The sequence below is a fragment of the Perognathus longimembris genome, chromosome 2 (genome assembly GCF_023159225.1).
Source record: "Perognathus longimembris pacificus isolate PPM17 chromosome 2, ASM2315922v1, whole genome shotgun sequence".
In the NCBI taxonomy this organism is placed as follows: Eukaryota; Metazoa; Chordata; class Mammalia; order Rodentia; family Heteromyidae; genus Perognathus; species Perognathus longimembris.
In genome coordinates this window covers 75,155,800-75,180,369 of record NC_063162.1, presented here as the reverse complement: position 1 = coordinate 75,180,369, position 24,570 = coordinate 75,155,800, and the positions used below count along the sequence as shown (strand labels likewise).

The following is a 24,570-nucleotide window of genomic DNA, read 5'->3' as shown; positions in this document are numbered from 1 at the left end:
CACATGGCTCTGAAATGAGAATCAGCCCTGGGATGCAGGCTCTCTCCATCAGAGCTGTGGCCATTTGTGGGGCTGCTGGTAACTAAGAAGTAATGGATATATTTGGCTCTGGAGGAAGATAGTGGCACTGGCCTTCTGGAGAGCCAAAATTCACACATCTCATCTCTGCTGTTCCCTCTTCCCCTGCAGATCCCTGCACCAGCTCTCAGAGTCGCCCAGCCTGTCCAGGGGGGCCAGTTTTAATTCTTGCCATTCTACCACAAGTGTGCCACAAAGGTGCGTGACTCAAGGCTCCCACTTTCATAGGGGTGATTCTGCACAACATAATAAGTGCACACTTCAGAAATATTCCTGGAATGAATGAATGGATGCAAGAATAGACAAGAAAGAAATTCTCAGCTCTGATCAATAAGAACAACATAAACAATTAAAACTGGAAGCAGGTTATGTATCTGTCAAGGGGAAATGGGCAGACAAATTATTGGTTAGTTCATTTGATAGAATTCCATCAGCAATACAGACTCTATGTATCTGTTGGAAATACACACACCTTATCTGTACCACTTAGGCCTTTAAAATTTTTATTTCTTAATTTTAATTTTTATTTTTAAGTAAGGTCTTCAAAGATACATAGGGTATAATGCTTTTTTAATCAAGTGAAGTCTACAAAGCAGGTGTGTAAGTACCTCTAGGCATGTTTGGAAGAACACCCACAGACTGGCAAGGAGGGGTTAAGAATAGGAACAGGGGCCTAAGAAGAGAGAGAGAGAAGCATTTGTGATGTATTTTTAAGTTGATATATTTAAAATGTGTTTGCACAAATAATTAAATATAAATTCAAACTTAATGGCATTTTCATAGTAATATGGAAATATTTTATGGCAAACCAATTGATAATTATATTATAGGCCATATGACTAATCTTCAATCTGTCAAAACAGGGACTATCAATGTCAATTTTTGTGCCTTCTGCCTAGCTTTGCAGCTCAGAACATGACAGATGTGCAATAAATATTTGTCTAAATAGGTTGAATAAAAGTTTGTATAATGAGGTTGATTAATATATTAAATTTTCCATGTGCAATTTAGATTCTTCTCTGGAGTTCCCCCCCCCCTTGATTCAATTTTATATTAAGGTGTCCATGTCAATATGGTGACTTCCAGTTAACTTCAGTGATAGGATATCTGAGGTACACCAGGTAAGGTCCTCACAGAGGGTCTGAGCCCACCTTTTCTTCCTTGATTGAATCAGGTGGCAAAGCACCAGATCTCCCCCATCATATCATTAGAGAAGGAGAACATGAAGGTAGGGGTGTAAGTGAGTAGGCCTGCCCATGGAAACACAGGTCATCATAGAGAACTCATCTAAACCATCGTAAAGGTAAGGCAAACTCATTAGTGTTACATATAAGCTAGAGGCTAAGTTGCTAAAATTCGAGCCAAAAATTCATAGAGCCTAGCAACTTAAAAAGCTCAAATCCAGGAAACACTTACTAATTGAAAATAGTTTGGTAGACTAAATATTATTTTTCTTGGTTTTAGTGCTAAAGCAGGTCAGGACAATTTGATTAGAAGCCAGGTTCAAAGGATAAAAGAGAATACAGAAACTTTTAATCCCACCTAGAAACTTAAAAAGTCATTGTTTGGAAATATGAATCTTTGTAATGTGAATTAAATAATATATTTGACAGACTTGTATAGCCACAGACCTATGCTCTTTAAAAATAGTCTTCTTTGAGTCTCCTGTTCACAGCTTATTTTCTTTCCTCTTTTGCAGCAATTACTTCTTGGTGGTTATTAGTACACTGATTTTTTATTTCTATACTCAGTTTTTCTGGCTCTTTCAACTTTATGTTCGCTCTCTAGGAAAGGAAAAAACAGATGGACACATTCACATAATTGTTGGTTGAGCCCCTTGGGTGGGGTGACTGACTGCTAGGTAACTGTATAGGAGTTCTATAGAGTCCACCATCTGTTTATTTGTCCAAGTTCATTGCTCTTAATTTTAGAAGATTGTATGACTAGAAAAAAATGAGCTGACATTGGATGAAGTTATCTATACTTTCATTGCAGCATTCCTGAATGGCTGGAATTCTGGGAAAACGATCCAGTGGACATTCTCTTGGATCTGGGGTTTGGTGCTGATGAGCCAGACATCTGCACACGGATCCCAGCCAGATTCCTTGCTTGTGGCTCAGCTGCCAGAGGAATCAACTTCCATGTATTTCTTGAAGCTCAGAAGCAACGAATGGATGTGGAGAACCCTAACTTGTATGGTAAGTGGGGACCACAGGGTACTACTAGCACCTCAGAATAGCAAAGAGTGGTCAGGCATACCTCGTTGTCAGACAGACTAAGCCAGCGGGCTGAGTGTGTGGTAGCAGCTGACCTTCTGCTGTGGTGCCTTGGGACAGTCTGGTATGTGTCTTCTGTGATTGGTTGACCTTCTGCTGTGGTGCCTTGGGACAGTCTGGTATGTGTCTTCTGTGATTGGTGTGTAGATGTGGGATCAGGACTCATCTGCTCCCCAGGTCTTCTCTGAAGAACTTGCTCCAGCCCCCTCAATCTGCAGCATCACCAGTTGCAAAGCCTAGTTGCTCATAATTAAACATCTCAGGTCTGGTCAGATTCCATTGGCCCAAAAAAATCACAAGGCCACATAATCTCAAAGGAGCAGATGGAAGGAAGAAGAAAGAAACCTGGTAAAACTGCTCAACATTCACATCTGCCATGGCTATACACTTGACTGGGACCTGATGGGTCCTAGAGTACTAGAGTCACCAGTGGGAAGTGGCCCACTAGTTTATGGGGAGGCAGTAAGGACTACACTATGCCTTCAGGCCTGTGGTTTACTATATCTGATTCTTATAGCAAGTGTTTGCACTGCTCTACCTCTCCACCTGGCTGTCCAGGGACTCCATTCACTGGGCTATTTCTAAGGATGCCTTTTGAGTATGTATACCATGTCCAAAAAATTGGGGAAAGGATGATTTGAGGTTGAGCAGGCTTGTTTTACTACATGGTTTATTTAGTTTGCTAACACACATATTCAGCTATGGGGTGGGGGGAGGTAGCAGCATTCCTGAATCATTAAAATGGAGATCCCCTTTGACCTGCAAGGCACATCTCTAGGGAAGAGAGTCTGGGAGGTTTCAGATGAGGAAAAGACAAAGTTATGTTTCCAAAATTAAGTGTTGTCAATAAAGAAGGTGGATGGAAAAATCGAGGGAGATGAAATGATTTCCTCAAGATTATCTGGAACAGACACCTCAGCTGGATTTAACATTTGAGTTTCTGTCTCTCCATTTTTCAGGTAGGTGAAATCATGCTCAAAATCTCAGTGGTGAGGTTGTTAAAGAAGAGAGAGCAACATGAAGGTGATGCAATGTCATTTCTTCACCTCTCAGAAGCAACTAATGTTGGTCCTCTTTGTCTCCCTCTCCTAGAAGCACAGATAGGACCTCAGTCGTGTTTGGTCTAGTTTTTTATGTAAACATTGTACACATGAAATCAACCCAAGGATGATAGAAAGCTAGTGACACTGGGTTGGTAGACTCCAGGCCTGAAGTCTAAGAGTCCTACATTGGATCTGGCCACTCGCCCCCATATGCCAAATAGAGACATGATGAAAAGCAGAGAGAGGAGATTTGTCCCATGGTAGCCATGGAAGACAATACATCAGTACATCTTTAGACAACTTTGGAAGAATAGTCACTGGCCTCATGATAAATAGGGAGAATGTGGGGGAGAGGGGCAGGAGAGGTATTCACAGTCTTAAGTCACAGGCAGGATCTGGCTGACCCTTATCTCAGACTTTGTTGTTAGGAGAGCTGGAGAAGTTATTGTTCTGCTTGAGGGGAGGCCCGGGATTACCCTTTGGCACAAGAAAAGGACATGAGGGGCCCAATTGACTTATATCATCAGATGTTTGTTGGTGAAGCTCATCTTTCCTGAGTGAGCCCAAAGTGATTGCAAAGTGACTACAAGAAGAAAGGGCTCATCTCGATAACACATACTCAAAGCGGGAGCTGAGAGTCCAGCTTGTAGTTAATTCACAGGCCTAATTCACAGAAGCAGCGCCTGCACCAGGAGCTGGAGGCAATCCCATAAGCACTGGACCTCCCTCCTTTACTCTATGTAACACTTACCAGCACACTTTTGGAGTCAAGAAAGCTTAGAAGGTCAGATGTAAAACAGGCAATAACAAAGTTAGTTGGCTGTTCAAAAGACAGAATGGGAAATGATGTCACATTCAAAGTCAATATAAAAGGTTTAAACTGGAGGGTAAGAATCAATTAGTCCATCATTCAGTTTACCCACAGGCAGAAATAGAACAGTCATCTGAGACTGTTGTGCTTTGAGAATTGAATGAACCAATTAAATTGATAGGTTTTTGTCTTATACTAACTGCAAAAACCTGCTCTGTGAGGGAGAGGAGACAATCATAAAAAGCTATATTGTAATTCAGCCATGCCCCCCAGCTCACAAAACAGATTTGCTTTCAAATAGGCTTTACTTGGGGATGGGAGAAGGAATGTAATCAGAATTATGCCCTAGCATCAAACCCTGTAATTCCTGGAGGTCTTGAAAGGAGCACACAGTCCTCTGAGAAAAGGGCATCACATTTGTGGAGTAGAAGGATGATGAGTCACGAACTCCTTCACTCAGGTGAAAGACACAGGTCAGCCCAAAGCTGTGCCGGAGAGGAGCTGGTGGGATAGCAGGAATGGTGTGAATGACAGATGGAAGATAGCACCCTGCCACCCCTGCCAGTTTGAACCCTGCAGAACCATGTAACCCTGTGGGTGGGTCCTTGACTTTCTATCCTGGGGGATGGAGATGAAGGAGGCCATAGTGATGATGATGATGATGATGATGATGATGATGATGATGATGATGATGTCTCCACACGAAGTTGGGGGCACAGAGATACTGTGATGCTTTGACTACGAAATGACAAACCATAAAACAGGATCCTCTATTGACTGCCGTGTCCTGAGCTGGCAGCACTATTTGGGGAGATGGTAGACACTTTAAGAGGTGCATCCTGCCTAATTGGTAGCATGATTTTGGAGGTCATGCTTCTCCCTTCTCTTCCTCCTGTTCATGATGAAGCAAAGTAACTTCTGTTACTTGTTCTTTCCGCCATGAAACTCTGCCTCAACAGAGAGCCCAGGGTTGTGGACTGAAACCTCCAAAATAGTGAGCTCAGATGAATCTTTCTTCCTTTAAATTGTTTTCCTCAGATATGTGGTCACAGGGATGAACAGAAATACTTGAGTTACATCACATTAAAACTGTCTAGTTGGTGTTTTCCATTCAGTGCAACACACCCAAGTTTATAGTTTCCCATACACCCAGAGTTTCTAATGCATTTGGCACATGAAAAACAAGGGTGTGTGGGCATGAATCTACACAGTTATTCGAATTCACCTACCAGTGTATTACTCTGCCCCTGACACATAGATGCTTTCCATTGCTGAAAATCCAAGGAACTCCCTCTGTAGTTTTACCATCCATACAGCACCATACCAGGGCAGTTCTGTTGAAGAACATAATCTAAAGCCATGATGTGGGTTGGGGATATGGCCTAGTGGCAAGAGTGCTTGCCTCATATACATGAAGCCCTGGGTTCAATTCCCCAGCACTGCATATACAGAAAATGGCCAGAAGTGGTGCTGTGGCTCAAGTAGCAAGTGCTAGCCTTGAACAAAAAGAAGCCAGGGGCAGTGCTCAGGCCCTGAGTCCAAGGCCCAGGACTAGCAAAAAAATAAATAAATAAATAAAGCCATGATGTTTCTGTGTTCTTCAGGCCGATTCCGACAGCTGGAAATCCTGGACCATGTGACCAGTGCCTTCTCCTCTTTGCTGCATGATGTTAACGTGCTACAAAACAATGCTGGAGAGGAATCTAGAAGGCAAGGGCTGCCAAAGACTTCGGCAAGGGGAGCTCAAGAGCCTCAAAAACGAATGAGCCAACTTTTGAGGAGAGCTTCAAGGCAGGACACCAGGAGGATCAGCAACCCAGAGGCCCCTGAAGTTTTCAGGGTGGAGAATGGGTTCCCTACAACCTCAGCCAAACCATGGGACTATCGAGCAGAGTTACCAATGGCCTCCATCAGCCACAGCCAAGACCACGAGTCTCCTCCCACAGAGCATCATTCTGTCCAAATCTGCAATGCCCGGACCCCCTGTCACCTTCCACGAGCCGCCCTGGAGCCTGGCTCCTCCATGCTGGCCAGGCAGCCTCCTCTTCTCTGGGCACCTCTAGGGTCAGTCAGGGCCAGAACCTGGAAGGACAACTGGATTTACACAAGCAAGCTCAAGAACTCACCTCATTCTGCAGGCAAAGGACCAGACTCCTTTGAAATGGAGGAGGTCAGTGTTCCCTCCTCTTTGAAGTACGTACTCTGTGGTTCCTCCTTGCCATGTCCTCCTCGCCTGTCCCTGTTCAGCTACCACTATCCAGACACCAATCCAATATGATGAATAGGGAGTCAGCATTCTTTACCCTTGCAACATTTGTTGAAGTTAGAGAACTGTTACATAAACAATTGTCTCTTCAAAACGTGGCCTGTCTTGCAGTCACTAAAGATGGAGTTTCCTTTGGGGTAAGGTGGAGGAGTTCATCTCCCCTCCATAATGTCCATAAAATGTTTGACGGCAGTATATCCAGAATAAACATATCACAAAGACCATTGTAAAGAAATGCTAGCATAATTTCTTCCAAAATGTTAGCTTCTGTTTTCTGAGCCTCTTAAACTTCTTCTATATAGCTTGTTTCTATAGTAAGCTATTTTAGTACATTTAAACAGTATGAATAACTTGGCCTTAACAATAGTTTTATTCTTATAAATTGATTACTATGCATTAATTTATTTTAAAAAAAACTTTCAAGAATTCTTTTCAGGCAATCTGAAAAATTATGTTGCTGTTTTTTAATCTAAGCATTATGTGATAACTGAATTTTCTAAATGATTCTTCCCAAGTGTTTTGAGGCATCATTAACAAACTTTCTCCAAATATATTTAGCGTTGTTTGGCACCAATATAGGAGCCAAGTGTAATAATATAGTTGTTTAAATTTAGTTCATAGGCACATCTTCCAGGAAGTACCTTGGGTCCTGCACCCAGATGCAATCTTCTTCTCTTGACCTTGTTAGTTCTTTGAATTTTCATCATGGGGTCTTGTCCCTGCCACCAGCAAAGTCAAGCTACTTGACTGAAGTAGCTTTGCAATCTTATCCCTCTGGCCAATTATTGCCCATTGACACTCCTTAGATGTTGACTGAACGAGGGAATTTTTTATAAAGAAATCTCTAATGAGTTGATGTGCTTTGGAATCGTAGGTGCAGAGCTTTGAAGAGGAGACAGGCAACACCTTCAGCCTGACCTCAGGAACCACAGGTAGGAGCCCTTCGCAGAGTGAGACTTCATACGTGATCTTTCAGAAAGAGAGCAAAACAGTCGCTGCCTGTCTCTCAGTATGTTCACAATTTCACTCATCCCCGCAAAGCATCCTCCATTTGCACATCATTAGCAATGGTCAAAACCTAGTCTTGAGCAAATGTATGTGGAAATTTAAAAATACCAGAAAAAATGTTCAGTATTTCCTGGACTGGTAAGGTGAGTGCCCTGTCTAACAGCAATGCGTTTGCTCCAACTATACCAGAGCCAATGGATTTCACACAGGACAGAGAGCAACTAGAAAAAGTTCTTCCCTCCTCTCCTGCCTACTGTGTCATATTGCAGAAGTCCTTGTGTTTTCCTGGGCCTCCACTTCTCCATCTGCCCTAGGGAGATAAGTATAGAAAAAATTTAAGTCTCTATTATTCCTTTCATTTACATTTTGCATGACCCTGATGTCAAACTTGGTGTAAACAAGTCACCTAGATGTAACTTTACAAATCCCCTCCTAAAACGATGCACTGTTGTTGTCATCCCAGACAACCAAGAAGAAGCCTTTCTCCCCACCCAACACCCCCAGCCCTCAGCCCCCACCCCCACCCCCCACTCTTCTCCTCTCACGAAATTAACTCCATGATTCAGCGTTTCCTAGATCCTTTATGGAGCTAGAGATAGGCAGAGATGAGTCAAGTAAAACAGAGCAGAGGAAGCTAGCGCCTTTCCTGAAAGAAAATATGCAAATTTTTAATTTAATTTAGTATGGTATCAAACATGTCTTTTCCATTACAAAGTGTGTGTATGGGCCTCATTTTGCTAAATGCTGTTTGGAAATTATGCATTAGTAATTATAGGGTCCTGCTGATTACATAAATTGTTATCCTGCTCTTCTAAGTAATTACCACATAACCTGCATTGAGGTTTAGAAGACAAAAATAAGCAGCTGTTTGCCATCTAATTGAATGCTTCTCAGCGAAGCTGGAGTCCCCTTGTCAGTAGGAACTGCCTTCTTTGACATTCAATTAAGAGGCCTATGATATCGTGTAAACCATCCCAGTGATTCCAAAAAGAAATATTTGGGAATTTATACAAATAGAGATTGAGGCCTAAAATAGAAGATGGCTTGCATAATGGATAAAATCTACACAGCAAATGAAATTTTATCACTTTCCAAAACACTGTGTGTGTTGGGGGAGGGTGGTGGTACATGCCTGTAATCCCAGTGGAGTGGAGGCATCATGGGTTCAGAGCCAGCTAGCAATACCCTGCCTCAAAAAATAGTCCAAAGGGCTGCTCACTTAAGAGAAGTAAGACTGAGAACAAATCAGTAAATAATGAGGAAAGGATTGCATACAAGTCATTACTTTGAGGTCTACAGGATATATTAATGAGATACACACACACACACACACACACACACACACACACACACACACACACTCATGGAGACAAGCCATCCTTGATGTCCAGCTCAGGACGACCATATCCTAAAAGCCAGAACCAGGGGAGACGATGACAAACCATTCCCTCGTCATGTGTCCAAAGAAAGCAGGTAGAAGAAGAGATCCACTGCCATCTTGCTGTAGGTACCTGTGCCAACCTTTGAGGGAAGATGGGAAAGTGAATTTTGAACCTCAAGCAGTAAGAGGCCTTCAGAGAGATCACTCACAGAGCTGCTTCACCCTATGGACAAAACACATGCGTTGCGAGGGGTACTCTTCTATACACCGTAATTTATCCCCCGAGGGAGGTATTATTATTTTTTTTGGCTGTACTGGGATTTTAATGCAGGGCCTTATATTTGCTAGACAAATACTTGAGCCATGCCCCCAGACCTTTTGATTTCAATTTGTTCTTCCGAGAGGGTCTTGCTAATTTATTTTTGGCCAGGACCTGCCACAAACTGTTATTCTCCTATCTTCTAGCTGGGGTTGCAGGAATGTGCCACGTGCCCAGTCCTGAGGCACTATTGTTATTGCATGTGTCAGATGAAGAACCTGAAATGCAGAGAGCTACAGTCACACAGATAGTAAAAGGCATTGTCTTACTTCTGATGAAGACCACTGAGCTCATTGTATGCGCATGCATCTTCCAAATGAGTTACTATTGTCGGGCGAATAACTCTAAATTTTCATGTTTACACATTGGATATTTCTGAGGGCTTAGTAAGAGCAAATAGTAGTCTTACTCAAAGCAGATTCGGGGAAGGAGATGTGTGTCGTTTATATTCTGTCCTCCAGTAGGTCTTCCTCTCCAGTTACCCCAGACAGTGGATTCTGTTTATTCTCTCTGTCCTGGTCTTATTTTGCTGTCATTTCAAAGGGTCTGAGTACTAACTAACACGCCTTCCTTCTTCCTTAAGCAGACAAGTTATTCCACCCTGCTTCTCTTCCTCCTTCCTTTTGTGTCTGCTACACTCAGAAAATGACATCCCTTGTGGTCTTGCCTGGAGAAACTGTAACAACATGCTTTCAGTTCCCTCTCTTCTGCAACACTGTGCCACACTGGAGGGTAGAGCCTTTGTGTTCTTTACCTTGGATCCCTGCACCTAGTCCTGCACCAGGCTATAGGAACCGCACTCTGGGAACCCCACTGCAGGAACTCTCTGCATGTGGGAACCCACTGCAGGAGCCCCACTGCATGCAGGCGCCTGCTGCAGATCTCTCTGCATGCAGGAACTGCCGCAGGAACACTCCACATGCAGGATCCTCCCCCCTCCCCCATCACATCACACACATGGTGGCTTTTCTCTTGTCCCCACTTTTTGTGGGGCCTGGTGATTGAGCTCATGGTTTCATGTTTACTAGTACTCATCTAAACTCCCAGACCAAGTTAAATGCAACATTGCATGAGTGGACATATTATATGCATACATGATATTATATGACATATAATATAACAGATGACATGGCGTATTTGGTAATGCTCCTAGCTGGGGTTTTGGTAAGATTATTCCTCAGTGTCTGTGGGGGTTCATTTCAGCACCTCTTGGTAGATGCCAAATTCACAGAGGCTTAAGTGCCTTGTAGAAATGGTATATGATTTTCATACAACCTACGGACAGGCTCTGGTAGACTTGAAATCTGCTCCAAGTTACCTACCACACCGAGTGCACTGTAAACCGTATGCAAACAGTTGTGCTGTTTTTAATCAGTGAGTTGCGTTTTTCATACACAGTCAGTTGGATCTGCGGGAGCACAACCCGTGATTAGAGATGGTGGACTGTATTTGTAAATAAGGAATGTATCCAGTTGTTTATTTCTTCCAGATCTATGAATTGGTGCCTGATGTTTGCAGATACCGTGAGTGCTAGGTAACATAGACTTAGGTATTTCATGTGACAAACTCTGCCCTTGCTCCAGCAGCTGCTCCCAGAAAGCTGCTTTACCTTAATAGACACTGAGCCCATGGAGTAGCTTCAGAGTGTAGATCAACTACACTTCTTAAGTGCTGTTAAATGTCTGTGTACTAATAATTGACACAGGGTCCAGAGAAGTTTCAGTTACATGTCTTGATACAATCACCACAGTACAGTTTCCCTTTTAGAGCTTAGAGCTCAATGGATTAACCGACTTGCCTAAATTTACACAGCTGGCAAAGAAGAGAACCAAAATTCAAGCCAGGACCTTTTGAATTCAAATCTAGTCCTCCTTTCCATCCTGAACTCATGCATTCAGCAAATATTTAATGAACTGTCATTTAATACAAATGGGAGGCAAAGAACATGTAAGTATCAAGAAACACCAATCAATTATTGAATGATCATGAAGAGAATGATACTCACACCCAGGAGAAAGCTGGCCTTGGTCTGTGAACCTTGCTGAAGCTTTCTTTCCAATTCTTGGCACTGGGTAGAGAGCTTATCCTCCTGCCAGCCGAGGCTGCAGGGACAGGTGGAGACCTGCCCTTGGAGGCAAATTCTGTGGTGACCACCACACCCATTGCACAGATGAGGAAAGTGAGGTAGAAGCCAGAGCCTCCTGCAGCCACAGTGCAGAGCCAACAGACTGTTCACAGGTCTGGTTGCCTTGTGAATGACCTAGAAAGAAAGAAGAATGACCTTGGCACAGACAATATCCCTGGTCATGAATTCTGGGACCTCACCTTTACCCTAACCCAAAAAACCTTGATGGCAGAACTGCTGAAAAATAACAGGCACTGAGGCCACAGATCTGAGAAAATACTGCATCCACTTTGCCCTGCCTACCTCGCTCTCTGGGGGGTCCCATGTACCTCCCTATGGTGGGAGTTTGTGACCAGGAGGCACAAAAGGACTCTTCGGTGGCTGGGGGCAGAGGCGCCTCTCTTCTGCTGCAATTAGGGGCTGGTGGGGGGAGTCAGCACATATGTGTGGAAGAGAGACAGGCAAGATGAAGGGCAGGGACTGATGGCCAGTGATGGCCTGCTCACAAGACACACGAGGACCACAGCACTGATGGACAAGCTTCCATGTCCCTGTCCCCTGGCTCCCTCTCCTGACTCCAGCCTCTGGCCTTAACTTGAGTCCCATTTTGCTTAATCTGCTGTACTCTGGGTGGAAGCCAATCCCCATTTTGCTGCTCTGTATGTTCTTTATATTTTCCCACCATCTAGTGTCTGGATGTTTAACAGCAGCAGGCTTTGTGGTAAGGGTTGGGGTTTTTTAATTTCATTTTTTATTTTATTTTATTTCCATTTCTTTTTTTCTTTCCTTGGCAGTAGGCATAGACTTAATTTTAAAAGATGCACTCAAACTCCAACAGCCCTGAATGACTTCCACGCAAAGCGGGGTGTTTTCTAGCCTTGTTTTTTAAAATATGGCCATTTTTTATTAGGCAATTTTATCATTGTTATAAATAAGTAATTGTACTGGGGAGAAGGGATAATCCTTATTTAATTAAATTCGTCTACACTCCCAGGTTGGCGGCAACAAGACATATGCGAGGCTAATGCCGGCCGCCTGCCTCTTTGCCTGTGCAATTAAAAATTCACTCTACAGTGGCACTGGCAGTTTAGTGTTGCTTTTGGCATTTACAAATTCTTTTATTTTGTGACTTTTTTTTTTTACCATACACATATGCTGGAGCAGATGTTGCTTATTTGTTGTTTATTCAAATCTGTAGGCTCTGGCAGCTAACTCCATTGTTCTGTAATGAAGCTTTATTCGCTGTCCTGTATTAGGACCCAGCGCCCACACCAGAGGCTGCTGGTCCCGTAGGATGCCTGCCCGCCCCAGTTATTGCTCTTGTAGTTGGCTGGTTTGGGCTGGGGGTTGGCCCTGGGGGGAGCAGAGCCACAAAGGGCTGATGGTCACTGGCCAGATGAATGCAGAAGGACAGGCAGGAAGGTCATCTAACTGTCATCGCTCCATGTTTCTCTGTTCCATCATCTCATCTGCTACGAGGTTGTTGTATGAGACTTGTGAGCATTTTCTTCCTGCTCTTTCTGGACTCTTCCTTCCCTTGGTTCTCCCGTTATTTATTTCATTCACAAGCAGGGTGTTTGCTGCCTCTCTTCTCCCTCTCCCTTCCTCTATTTCCTACTCTGTCACAGATTCCTCCATGACCCTGTGTGGCTCCGCAAGCCCTGCCCAGTGCACTCTTGTTTCTTGCTTGGGTCTCACCTTCCTGACATCTTGTCTTATCGAGACATGGGGTTTTGGCTGCCCCTGCCTTGGGGGCAGCCACACTGTGTGAAGTGGAGAATGTCACGTCCACAGTGACCGTAATAAAGACCTGCTGATCCCTGGGGCTCCCGTGCCAATTTGGAGCTGTTTGCCTTCTGGAAAGCCCTGCCTCGGCCAGGAGGCGATCAATCAGAGATGTAACCACCTCCATCTGGCACAATATGACATGGAGCCTCACTATTAACACATTTGTGATTCGTCTTGTCCCAAGGAGTAGCGCCAAGATCACCCCCCCACCCCCAGCATCTGGGAGCATTGGAGCTTCCCAGCGTGCAGCCTTAACACGGTGCCTCCTGCGACACTGCCAGTGACAATTCTTTTAATTATCAAATCCCCCCCTCCCACTCCACAGACATTTTGGCTCCATGGAGATATTCTGCAGCCGGCAACCAGTGCAGCTCTTGATGGCTGAGGGCGGTCCAGAGACAGGAGGTCCCATGTTACCCATAAAGGATGAAAAGGGCAATTGCTTAATGCTGGGCTCTCACCGACAGTACCCCCCAACTTGTTTGGGGGGCATTGACTTCCATGAGCTGTACTATGTGCTCAGGTTTTTAATTGATATCTCTGCATTGTCCATGTAGCGAAAATAAGTCTGTTTAGGATTGAGTCTAACATCTTTCTCATCCCCCCTCAGCCCTCCTGACCCCCTGCGTCCCCTCCACCATCCCCAGCCCTCCTGAACCCGTGTCCCCTTCACTGCACCCAGCATCCCCTCCAACACGCTCAGCCCTCCTGACCCCCTGTGTCCCCTCCATAATCCCCAGCCCTCCTGACCCCCTGTCTCCCCTCCACAGTCCCCAGCCCTCCTGACCCTCTGTCTCCCCTCCACAATCCCCAGCCCTCCTGACTCCCTGTCTCCCCTCCACAATCCCCAGCCCTCCTGACCCCCTGCGTCCCTCCACCACCCTCAGCCCTCCTGACCCCCTGTTTCCCCTCCACAATCCCCAGCCCTCCTGATCCCCTGCATCCCCTCCACCACCCTCAGCCCTCCTGACCCCCTGCATCCCCTCCGCCACCCTCAGCCCTCCTGACCCCCTGCGTCCCCTCCACCATCCGGGCCTCAGGAGAGTCAGGACACTCTGCATCTCCACCCCCAAGCTCCCCACTTTTACTTCTGACACCCTGCTACTCCCTTTACCTTTACATGGAACCCACTCCAATGTCATCTTTCTGATGTCAAAGGCCACCCAGGCCTATGGTGTCCACTCCATCACTGCCCCTTCCAGTCTCCTCCCCAGGACCCTCTCACCTCAGTGCATCCCAGCTGGAGATCCACCTCCCCAGAGACCTTGGCCCATTTTTGTCCTGTATTGCACCTGTGTGCAAAGCCTTTGCCCCTAAGTCATCTCTTCTGTGAGGGACACCTGGCTGGCCTTGTTGTAGCTTGGGGTCAGCACAGGGCTCCAAAACACTGGCCATAGCCTGACTGCACACCATGTGCCAAGCACTCACTGTGTGCCAGGCACTACACAGCACCTCACATTCATGGGAGGAAGTGGAGCTCACTCCTGTATACAGATGAGGGGACTGAGAGTCAGACGGAGAAGGAACTGGAGAATAAATGAGTTAGACCCCATCCATCCTTCTGATCCTTAGACTTTTATTCCTGCTAAGAGCCCCCCACCTCTTTCCCTAGCCATAAAAACGGTGATAATAACAATGAGGATAATGGTGGTCCCATTACTTTGTAAGATAAAAATAAGATACCATCTTAAATAAATACCACCCTAAGCCAAAGATAATTTACAATACTGCCTAGAAATAAAAATGTAGGCAGAACTACACTTAAGGCTCAAACACCACTGTATCTCTAAGGGAATATTAAAATCTGGTTTAAGTGACCCACACTAAAAAAGAGAACACTGAAAATTTATGGTTCAACTGCTTAAGGTTGAATTTATTCTAATGAAAGCTTCATAGTAATTATTGTTGCTATGGTAATTATTGTTTATTATATCACTTATTGTTATATTATTTAAAATAAGAATGGTGAAAAATAATAACAATTGAGAAAATGACTTATTCTAAACCACATTCACTTTGTGGAATTCTCCTACTTATGGATGAGCATGGAGATACATGCTAGGCCTCATAGAAATTAAAACTTTCATGTTTGACATGAGATTCTTTCATGAGAATAATTTATGGCTGTAATAAAACCTAGAAGCCTTTGTTTTAGCCTGGATTGTTCTGGAAGTAAGTCCATAAACCTCTCCCTGGCCTTGCTGAGCCTGAGGTGTTTGTGAGGGTGTGGCTAGAAGTCTGTAGAAGCCTCCAAAGGGCAGAGAGCAGGCTTGGTGAGGGAGGAGCCCACACTTCAGGAAGAGGGGTGGAGTCCACACTCCAGTCCTCTTGTCATGCTAGTACAAAACAGTTTGCAGTGAGCATTTCCCCATGAAACTCCAGCCATTGGTTAAGGAGTCTGCCCTTGTCTTGAAGTCCCAGCAGCAGGGAGGGAGCAGGAAAGGCAGACCCCCATGTCCTGCTTTAGGTCTTCTCTGGGACTCTGTGCAAACATGATGCTAGGTCTTGCCCTGTGGCAAGCATTCTGCCTAAAGAGCATGAGGTTCCAGCATGGGTGAAAAATGAGGCTTCTCTGTGAGTCAGGGCCTGGTGACAGGAGGGGCCTTTGGCACTGGAGTCCTGCCTCTTATTCGCTGGTCTTGTCCTGGCTGCTATGGCCTGGGCCTTGGCGCTCTCCCACCCACCCTGCTCTAGGAAAATTGGAGCCACTGGAGGCTCGATCTGCCTTCTGTGAAGCATGACTCTGAGCCAGAGCAGCTGAGGGTTCCCTTGGTTTCCTTTGCCACCAACTCGACCAGCCACTGGTGCCTATGGACCTCCGTGGCCACATATGACACGGTCTGTTTGATACAAGTAGACGCATGGATTTAACCTTGGTCACAGATGGATATGCTCACCAGTAAGATTAGATTTGGTAAATCTCATATGATCCAGGCTTGCAGACATTCTATTTTCATTAAATGATTTTCTTTTAAAGCAATATGTAGTGTTGGTGTATGGAGATTTTTCAAAGTTCTACTTTATCATAATCATTCCTATTATATGAATAGACAAATCAATCCCATAAATTCTTGCTCTTGAGAAGTATGGCTATTTAAAAGTCAACATTTGATACTTGTGAACTCTAAAGATTCTGACCTAGATAGCCAGATAGCCTGGTAACACCATACTAAGTGTGGAATCTGACACCTTCTAGAAAGAATTGTTCTTTTCAATGGGAGACAAGGATTGACCAAGATATTTGTTTATGTTAAAATCCAGCAAAGCCAAACCTACAATGAAGGTATTCACAGGGTTCTGAGATGATGGTGGTGGGCGGGGCTAGGGTGGGGAGTCATAATGCTCAAGTACCAAGGGCTCAAATAAAACTAGTCATGCAGGCTAGACTTTGCAAAGATAAAGTAGTCCAGTATCATAGATTCCTGTTGCCCTGATCATTTTCTTTTGTGTATTTTGTTAACTCTTTCTACACATTTCAACCCTCACAATACATTTTTTTTTTATAAGTAAGGTTAGTTAGGCCTAACCATTTTAATTTACAGTTTGACGTTTTCCTCTGATATTCTTTCCTCTTTTCTTCTCGGTAGTGGATAGCTTCTAAGCCTGCTATGAAGCTGCCTCCACTGAGTGTCCCTTTGTCTTTTTTTCAAGTTAGATTTGCTCTTGCCTACAGCACACAGTGTTCCTCTTCCTTTAGGTACTTCGCTCAGGTCTTTTTGTTTGTTTTTGGTTATTCAACTTCTTTGTTGTTGGTGGTGGTCATGGGGCTTGAACTCAGGGCTTGGGTGCTGTCTCTGAGCTCTTTTGCTCAAGGCTAGTCCTCTCCCACTTTGAGCCACAGCACCATTTCCAGTTTTCTAGTGGTTTATTGGAGATTAAAGTCTCATGGACTTTCGTGCCTAGCTGACTTTGAACCTTGATCCTCAGATCTCAACCTCCTAGGATTAAAGGTGTGAGCCACCAGCACCTGGCTTTTTTTTTTTTTTCTAAGAACAACCTCCCACAAGTTCATTAGATTTAAAGAAAGCAATGTGGGAAAATACAGCTCTGCCCACACTGTGCCTTTGATCCACCAGATGTGGTATGATTGTACAGCACACAGTAGCCTTTTTAGAATAGGTGACCATTATCAACTGGAAGATTCTTTGGGGTTGAGAAGTAAAGTCTTGGAACTTCTCTGTCTGTAAGGATGCCTTCACTCTGGTGGAGACAAGTATGAAAATGCATTTCTTTATAAATTGGATGCCTGAGAAGCTTTTCATCTAAGAGGAAACATACTTGATACCTGTCTCAGCATCATGGTCTAGGTACATACCTATTCTCTCTAGTAATCTGAAGGCCTCGTTCCATTGTCATCTTGTTTCCAGTGCTATGCTGAGAAGTCAAAATCCATAACAATCCCAATCCTTTTCTCTCTCTTTGCAAGCTGACTGATTCTCTTGATGCCTCTACATTTCTAAACTTTCACAATCATATACATGAGCCTATTGTCATCTATTGGATTGTTTACTTAGGGCCCACTTCAAACACAAATTCATGACATTCAATCATAAATTATTTGTTAGTAATTTTCTAGCACTAGTTTTTCCTCTTCCTCATCTTCTACAAAGCAAATAATTTGAATATTGGTACTTATGGACAGACTAATGTGCTAGTTTTCTCTTATTTTCTTCTGATTTATTGTTTATTGTTAATTTCTGGAGTACTTTTTAGGTTTATTATCTAATTCTTCTTCTACTGGATTCTGCCAAACAATTAGGACCTGAAGTGTCCAAGCTTCCATGCTTTGATGTCTTGCTCACAGCCTAGGAAGTGTTAGAACCTGTGTAAGGTAGAAGCATAGTGAAAGAAAATCAGATCTCTGTGAGTTGACATATCCGCGTATAGTCCCATCCATCTCTCTCTTTGCTTCTGGGCTTCCATGAGGTACCACCTCTCCCATCATGTTGTTCTTTGCTGATGCAGCCCAAAGCCACAGGATCAAGTAACCATGGGTTAACTCTTGTGAAATTGTGAGCCAAAATCAATCTCTTCTTATTTTCAGTTCCTTGTCTCAGTTATTTTGTTACAGCATCAGAAAGCTGACTAATACAGATTGGTTTCAGGTTTGTTGGTTTGTTTGTTAATATACATTTAACTTATTTGAGGTTTATGTTTTCAGAATGCTTCTGCTCCTTAGCATCTGATTTTTTTTTCTCAAATTTTTATTATCAAACTGATGTACAGAGATGTTACAGTATCATACGTTGGGCATTGGATACATTTCTTGTACTGTTTGTTACCTTGTCCCTCATGATTTTTGAGTCATAGTTGTGATGCCTTCCTTGTCTCTTTGGAGATTTCAATGATAGTGCACACATATGCATGCACATCTATAACTTTTTCTTTCCCCGTGTAGCTCTGATTTTGTTTCCCCAACATGGGCTTATTGTACTCTTTATCTTCCCTGATGGACATTTTCTTAAGCACCTGGGATCCTTAGTTGCACCTTCACAACCAAGAGTAAGACTATAAATGCCATTAGAAGTTCTTCTGTGGGCAAGGTTTGTTGATTTACGTTTAATTGTAAGGAAGTCTGGAATGCCTCATTGCGAAGGGAACCCCTGTGTTGATATAGTTAGATTATTTTTCTTGGATTGCTTAGAAGGCCCAGAGAACATTCTTCTAATCTTCTGCCTAGAATAACAATCTGTTGAGAGTCTGGGAAACTGGTCAAGAAAAGCTTAGAGTTTTTGGCTTTGAGTCTTTACTGCTTGTCTACCCAGCATCATCTCAAGGCCATCCTCTCCTCTGTTTTTCTAGATCCAGTGTATCAACTTCCATTATTTTAGTGGATTGGAGGTGGGTACCACTCAGTATATTATGGGCTTGGAAGAAGAGTCCATAGTCTGTTTCCTCTGTGGCTCTTCTCCAGTCCTGCCATCTCAGTGCCTCCAGTTATTGGAGTGGTTGCTACCAAGGGTGGATGGCTGCTTCTCATTTTTATTGTTTTTCATGGTTCAGTTTCCTCCAGGAAATCACTTACTCACTTCCACTTGTTTCCTACCTCTTAAAACAAGGCATTTCCCCTTCCATTGAGCATTTTTATGTTTTCTTTCATTGACATTTAGTTTTAAAACAAAGGTATTGTGATATAACATATATGCCATAAAGTTCAACCTCAGATCCTCAGCCTCCCGATGTGAGTCTCTCATGCCCAACTCAACAAGTCTTGTGGAATTCGCTTTCTCCTGTTAGTTCTGTCATATTGTATATTTTTTGCAGTTTTATTTTTAGGTGCATATGTATTTTTAATTTAATGATTTCCTGATAAATTTGCCCTTTATCATTACGAAATATCCTTCTTTGTCGTTAGTAACAATTTTCTTTTCAAAAATGTAATTCTATAGTCAAGGTGATGTACAGTGGGGTTACAGTTACATATGTAAGTTAGTGAGTACATTTCTTATCATACTTGTTACCTCCTCCCTCATTTTTCTCCCACCTTCCCTCCCTCCCAATTCTACCCTGCCGGGCTAGATTTACCTCCCCTGGTGCGGGGATGCTAAGCTTACTCCCTTATCAGTGCTCCCCTTTTCACCCTCTCCCCTGGGCACCCGACCAGCAGGTGGCCAAGGTGGAGCGAAGGGACACGGGCAAGCCTAAGGTGCACGTGGCCAAATGAGATCCCCTTTTCCTCCCTCCTTACCCATCAAGGAAGCCAGGTGCAGACGGATCTCAGAGATGCTTCGGAGAGCAATCCAATTTAATCGGGAGGGACTCACAGTAATATAGTAGTGATGACGAGGATTGAGCATGAGCCGGCGATAGGCTGGCGAGCTTGTCCATCCAAGCGCAGCTCCCAAGGACCTCCCTCATGGGCTAACGTCACTTCCCATAGTACCGCCCTCTTGGCAAAGCTCGTGAAAGGGGAGCACACATGCTCGCTGGCACAAGGTGGGGGATGGTCTCAAAGCTACCCCTTCTGGTTCGGGACCCAGAAGGAGAGAGGTGTGGCACACTTCCACACTGCCCCAGGGCTGGGGGAAGGGCGGCATCTCGGGAGCACTCTCCTCGACCTTCCCCCCTTAAGGCCAAGATGAATCCCCAACACTACCCACCCTCAGTTGTACAGTTAATTTCCAACATATTTTCTCATGAGTATCGCTGTTGCATTGGTTCATCCTCTATCCTTTGTTTCACCATTTTGATGTTCTCCTTCCCTTGCCTAATTCAGGCAAACGTATATACAACACCCAGGTTACCAAAATCAAATACAATTTTCTTAATATTTTTTAAATAATATATTTTCTTAGTAACATAATTTGGTATGGAAAACATAGTGGTTGATTTTCTTTAGTTGCTATAAGTTACTTTCTTTAGCTACTATCATATACTTTCTTTTTTTCTTTCTTTCTTTTTTGGTGATGATAGTGGGTTTAAACTTTGGGCCTTGAGCTTGCCCAGCTTGTTTGAATAATTGACACTCAACCATTTGAGACACACTTTAGCCTTGCTTTTAGTGGTTTAAGGGTGAATTTTATTTTGTTTTGTTTTGTTGTTTTGAGATGAAATGTTGTGAACTTTTTACTTTGTTGTTGTTGTTGTTGTTTTTGCCAGTCCTGGGGCTTGAACTCAGGGCCTGAGCACTGTCCCTGGCTTCATTTTGCTCAATGCTAGCACTCTGCCAACTTGAGCCACAGCCCTCACTTCTGACTTTTTCTGTGTTTGCGGTACTGAGGAATCGAACCTAGGGCTTCATGTATACGAGGCAAGCACTCTTGTCACTAGGCCATATTCCCAGCCCCTGTTGTGGACTTTTTGCTTGGCTGATTTTGAACTACAATCCTCTGGACTTCAGGCTCTTAAGTAGCCTGTGCTCACATATATTTTTCTAGCATTGAAAGGTAGACCTATTTGTTTCTTGGAATCTAAAGTTCCACTCTTGCAGGCAACATATATCTGGATCATATTGTGGTTTTATCCACATTGCCAATACATTTTGATTTGTTTGTTTAATCTATTTCAATGTAATGGTATTGGTTAGAAATTTTGCTTATAGTTTACAGTTCAATACTTTTTATTCTTCTGTTCCTCCATTACTGAATTCTTTTGCATTAAATAGGTATTTTCTTACTAATTTACCTATGATGTTGTTACATTTTTTAAAAAATATTTTCTAAGTTCTTGGTGATGGCCCTGGGAATTCCATTTTCTCAGCTAAAATATAATCTAGCTAGAATTGATGCCAAAATTTTTCATAGTATGTACATAACTCATTACCCTGTAGCTCTAGCTCTGATCCTGTTATTTGTGATGTCATTTTCATAAAACTTATATTATCATACATATGATTCCATCAACAGTCTTGTAGTTATTGCATTAAGCTATCCTTTAAACAAGGTAAGAGAACGAAGAAATTTTAAGTCAAAATATATCTGTCTTTAAATTTACTTTATGCATTTGTCTATTGAGTGCCGGTTATTTCTTCATATACAACTGAGTTATTGCTTAGTGGGGTTTTTTTCTTTTTCTTTATTGTCAAAGTGAAGTATAGAGGGGTTACAGTTTCATGTGAAAAGCAGTGTGTACATTTCTTATCCAACTTGTTACCTCCTCCCTCATTTTTTCCTCCACCTTCCCCTCTCCCCATTTCCCTCTCCCTGCCATGAGTTGTACAGTTGGTTTACACAATATATTTTTGTAAATATTGCTGTTGCATTGGTTTGTCTTTTTATCATTTGTCTCCCAATTTGGGTATTCCCTTTCATACACATACATATATAATATCCAATGTACTGAAGGACTCCCTTAGTTTGTCTTATACAGCATTTTTCTAGCAATGAATTCTCTCAGTTTTTGTCATCTGGGAATTTTTTTTTTTTTGGCCAGTCCTGGGCCTTGGACTCAGGGCCTGAGCACTGTCCCTGGCTTCTTCCCGCTCAAGGCTAGCACTCTGCCACTTGAGCCACAGCGCCGCTTCTGGCTGTTTTCTGTATATGTGGTGCTGGGGAATCGAACCTAGGGCCTCGTGTATCCGAGGCAGGCACTCTTGCCACTAGGCTATATCCCCAGCCCCATCATCTGGGAATTTTTAAACTGTAATTCATTTTTGATGCATCACTTTTCTGAGTGCAGAATTCTTGACTGGCTTTGAATCTTTCTATTCAAATGTCAATCCACAGTCTTTTAGCCCTTACGGTTTCCAATGGGAAGTCAGCTGTTAGTCTCATTAGCTGTGTGAACTGAGTCATTTTTCTCTTGTTGTAATAAGATTCTTTCTGTGTCTTGGAAATTTTAGTGTCACGTGTGCATGGGTGTCCACAGTCATTTCTCTGAGTTCATTCTACCTGGAGTTCCTTAGTGTTTGGCTGTCTACTTTATTTTTCATAAAATCTGGGAATTGGGAGAATTACTCTTCAAATATTCTTTATTGCTGCTTCTTTCATCTTGTGTGTTTCTTCAGTTTTTACATCTGTTGCATTTGATGGTGTCCTACCATCCCAGTTCATTTTCCTCAATTCTTTTCTCTCTGTTGTTACAGCTGGATTATTTCATTTGGCTTATTTATGAGGTTTCATATTCTTTCATCTGCCAGCTCACATCTGATCTTGTAGTTCTGTGCTGAATTTTTCATTTCAGTTAACACAGTTTCAACTCTAAAGTGTGACATTGGGCTCTCATTGTAATGTCTATATCTTGAGTGTGAGTGTTCTGCATTTGATGAGACCTTGCTCTTATTTCTTCCTCTAATTCTTTAGAAATTATATTCTTTAATTTCTTAAACACATAATAATGGCTGATCAGTTATATCCGTATGTTAAGTATATCATGAATTCTTCAAAGACTGTTTTAACTTTTATTTCCTTACATGTCTTGCTGTAAACTTGGTATTTAAAATAATATGAACACTCGTGAACTTAGATATTTCCCCAGGATTTGTTGTGCTGTTGTTGGTTTTGTTATTGTTTATGATTTGTTTATCTGCTTGCTTGTCTTAATGTTAAAGATTAGCTCTGTAGAGTCTGTACTTTTTTCATGTGCAACCACGGAAAACTGTTCAGATAGATTAGTGGTCTGTGAATAATTTGTAGGATGAAGTATCTTTTTTTTTTTTTTTTTTTGCCAGTCCTGGGCCTTGGACTCAGGGCCTGAGCACTGTCCCTGGCTTCTTCCCGCTCAAGGCTAGCACTCTGCCACTTGAGCCACAGCGCCGCTTCTGGCCGTTTTCTGTATATGTGGTGCTGGGGAATCGAACCTAAGGCTTCGTGTATCCGAGGCAGGCACTCTTGCCACTAGGTTATATCCCCAGCCCAGGATGAAGTATCTTGACCAAATAAGTTTACTTCTCTTTGATGAGAAGTGTGATATATTTATTAGAGCATTCCTGTGATACTCTAACAATTCACACACATTTAGTCTTTACTTCGTGTGTGTGCAGAGCATCTGGCCATCCTATGTGTGTGACCAAGGTTTTCTCACATCTCTCCTATGCTTGCCCAAAGTCCTGCAAAAAAGGGAAAAACTGTGCGTGTTCATTGAACACAGAGTCAGAGTCTATTATCTTTGTCTTATTATAGATTAATTTCTTTAACTATATTTCAATCACAACCTCCATTTGTTATACCTATCTACTAGTCTATCTGATCATTACTGCATAAAATATTTTATTTTCTCATCCTTGTAGAGTATCTGATGGTAAAACAGCAGAAGGAAAGACAGTCTTATTGAAGGCCTTCCTTCCTTTAAATCCCCCGATGACCAGCAGTCTGCTTTACTTCAGCTGAGGCCAGATCTAGTAATTATGTCTCTGTATGTGCTGTGTATCCAACCAGCACTTGGGGCCTTTCTGAATTCCATAAGTGGAATTGACAGTGCAAATCTCAATTGTACTCCATCCCTATTTGTACAACATTTAATGGTGTTTGTGTCAATCTGGTCACAACACACACTTCAGCATTTTCTGTCTCTTGCTTTCTCATTCTTCTCTTACATTCATCTACACAAAGCTTATACACTTAGGATTATGTACACTTTTCAGATGCTCAGAGCAGTTGGTCTCAGATGCTCAGAGCAGTCGGTCTCAGAGCAGTCCAAGGGAAATGATGGGGAAAGAATTTCAGAGGTATACATATTTGTTGTCATCAGAGAAATCATTGACATTCTTGGGATATTGCAGGAAGCTGTGGCCTCCCTGGGAGGAGAGAGGACTGTAGCCCCTCAGGTCCACAGCAGGAAGGAGTGGGAGAGAACAAAGGGAGGAGTCAGGAGGATAGAAGGAGGAGTGGGGAGGATTGTAGCTCCTCAGGCCGCCAGCAGGTAGGAGTGGGGAGATCAGAAACCCCTCAGACCCTCTGACCTTCAGGAAACCATATAACTTTTTGGTGCCCACCACTGTGACATTCTCTCAGATCAAAGGTGTCAAAACCTTCTCAAACTTAAAAGCATCCTTTCTACTTGTGTCTTCTTCAGTCACAACCTCATTTACTTCCCTCA

General features: G+C 43.1%; 1 protein-coding gene across 1 annotated transcript in view; it reads left to right on the top strand.

Moving 5' to 3' along the window:
• Positions 1-24,570, top strand: part of Itprid1 (ITPR interacting domain containing 1) — a 62,636-nt gene that overhangs the window by 12,935 nt on the left and 25,131 nt on the right. Inside the window, exons 5-8 of the mRNA XM_048337155.1 lie at positions 190-276; positions 2,074-2,276; positions 5,813-6,378; positions 7,349-7,406. Coding sequence (XP_048193112.1) covers positions 190-276; positions 2,074-2,276; positions 5,813-6,378; positions 7,349-7,406 — 914 coding nt within the window. The remainder of the gene's footprint in view (positions 1-189; positions 277-2,073; positions 2,277-5,812; positions 6,379-7,348; positions 7,407-24,570) is intronic.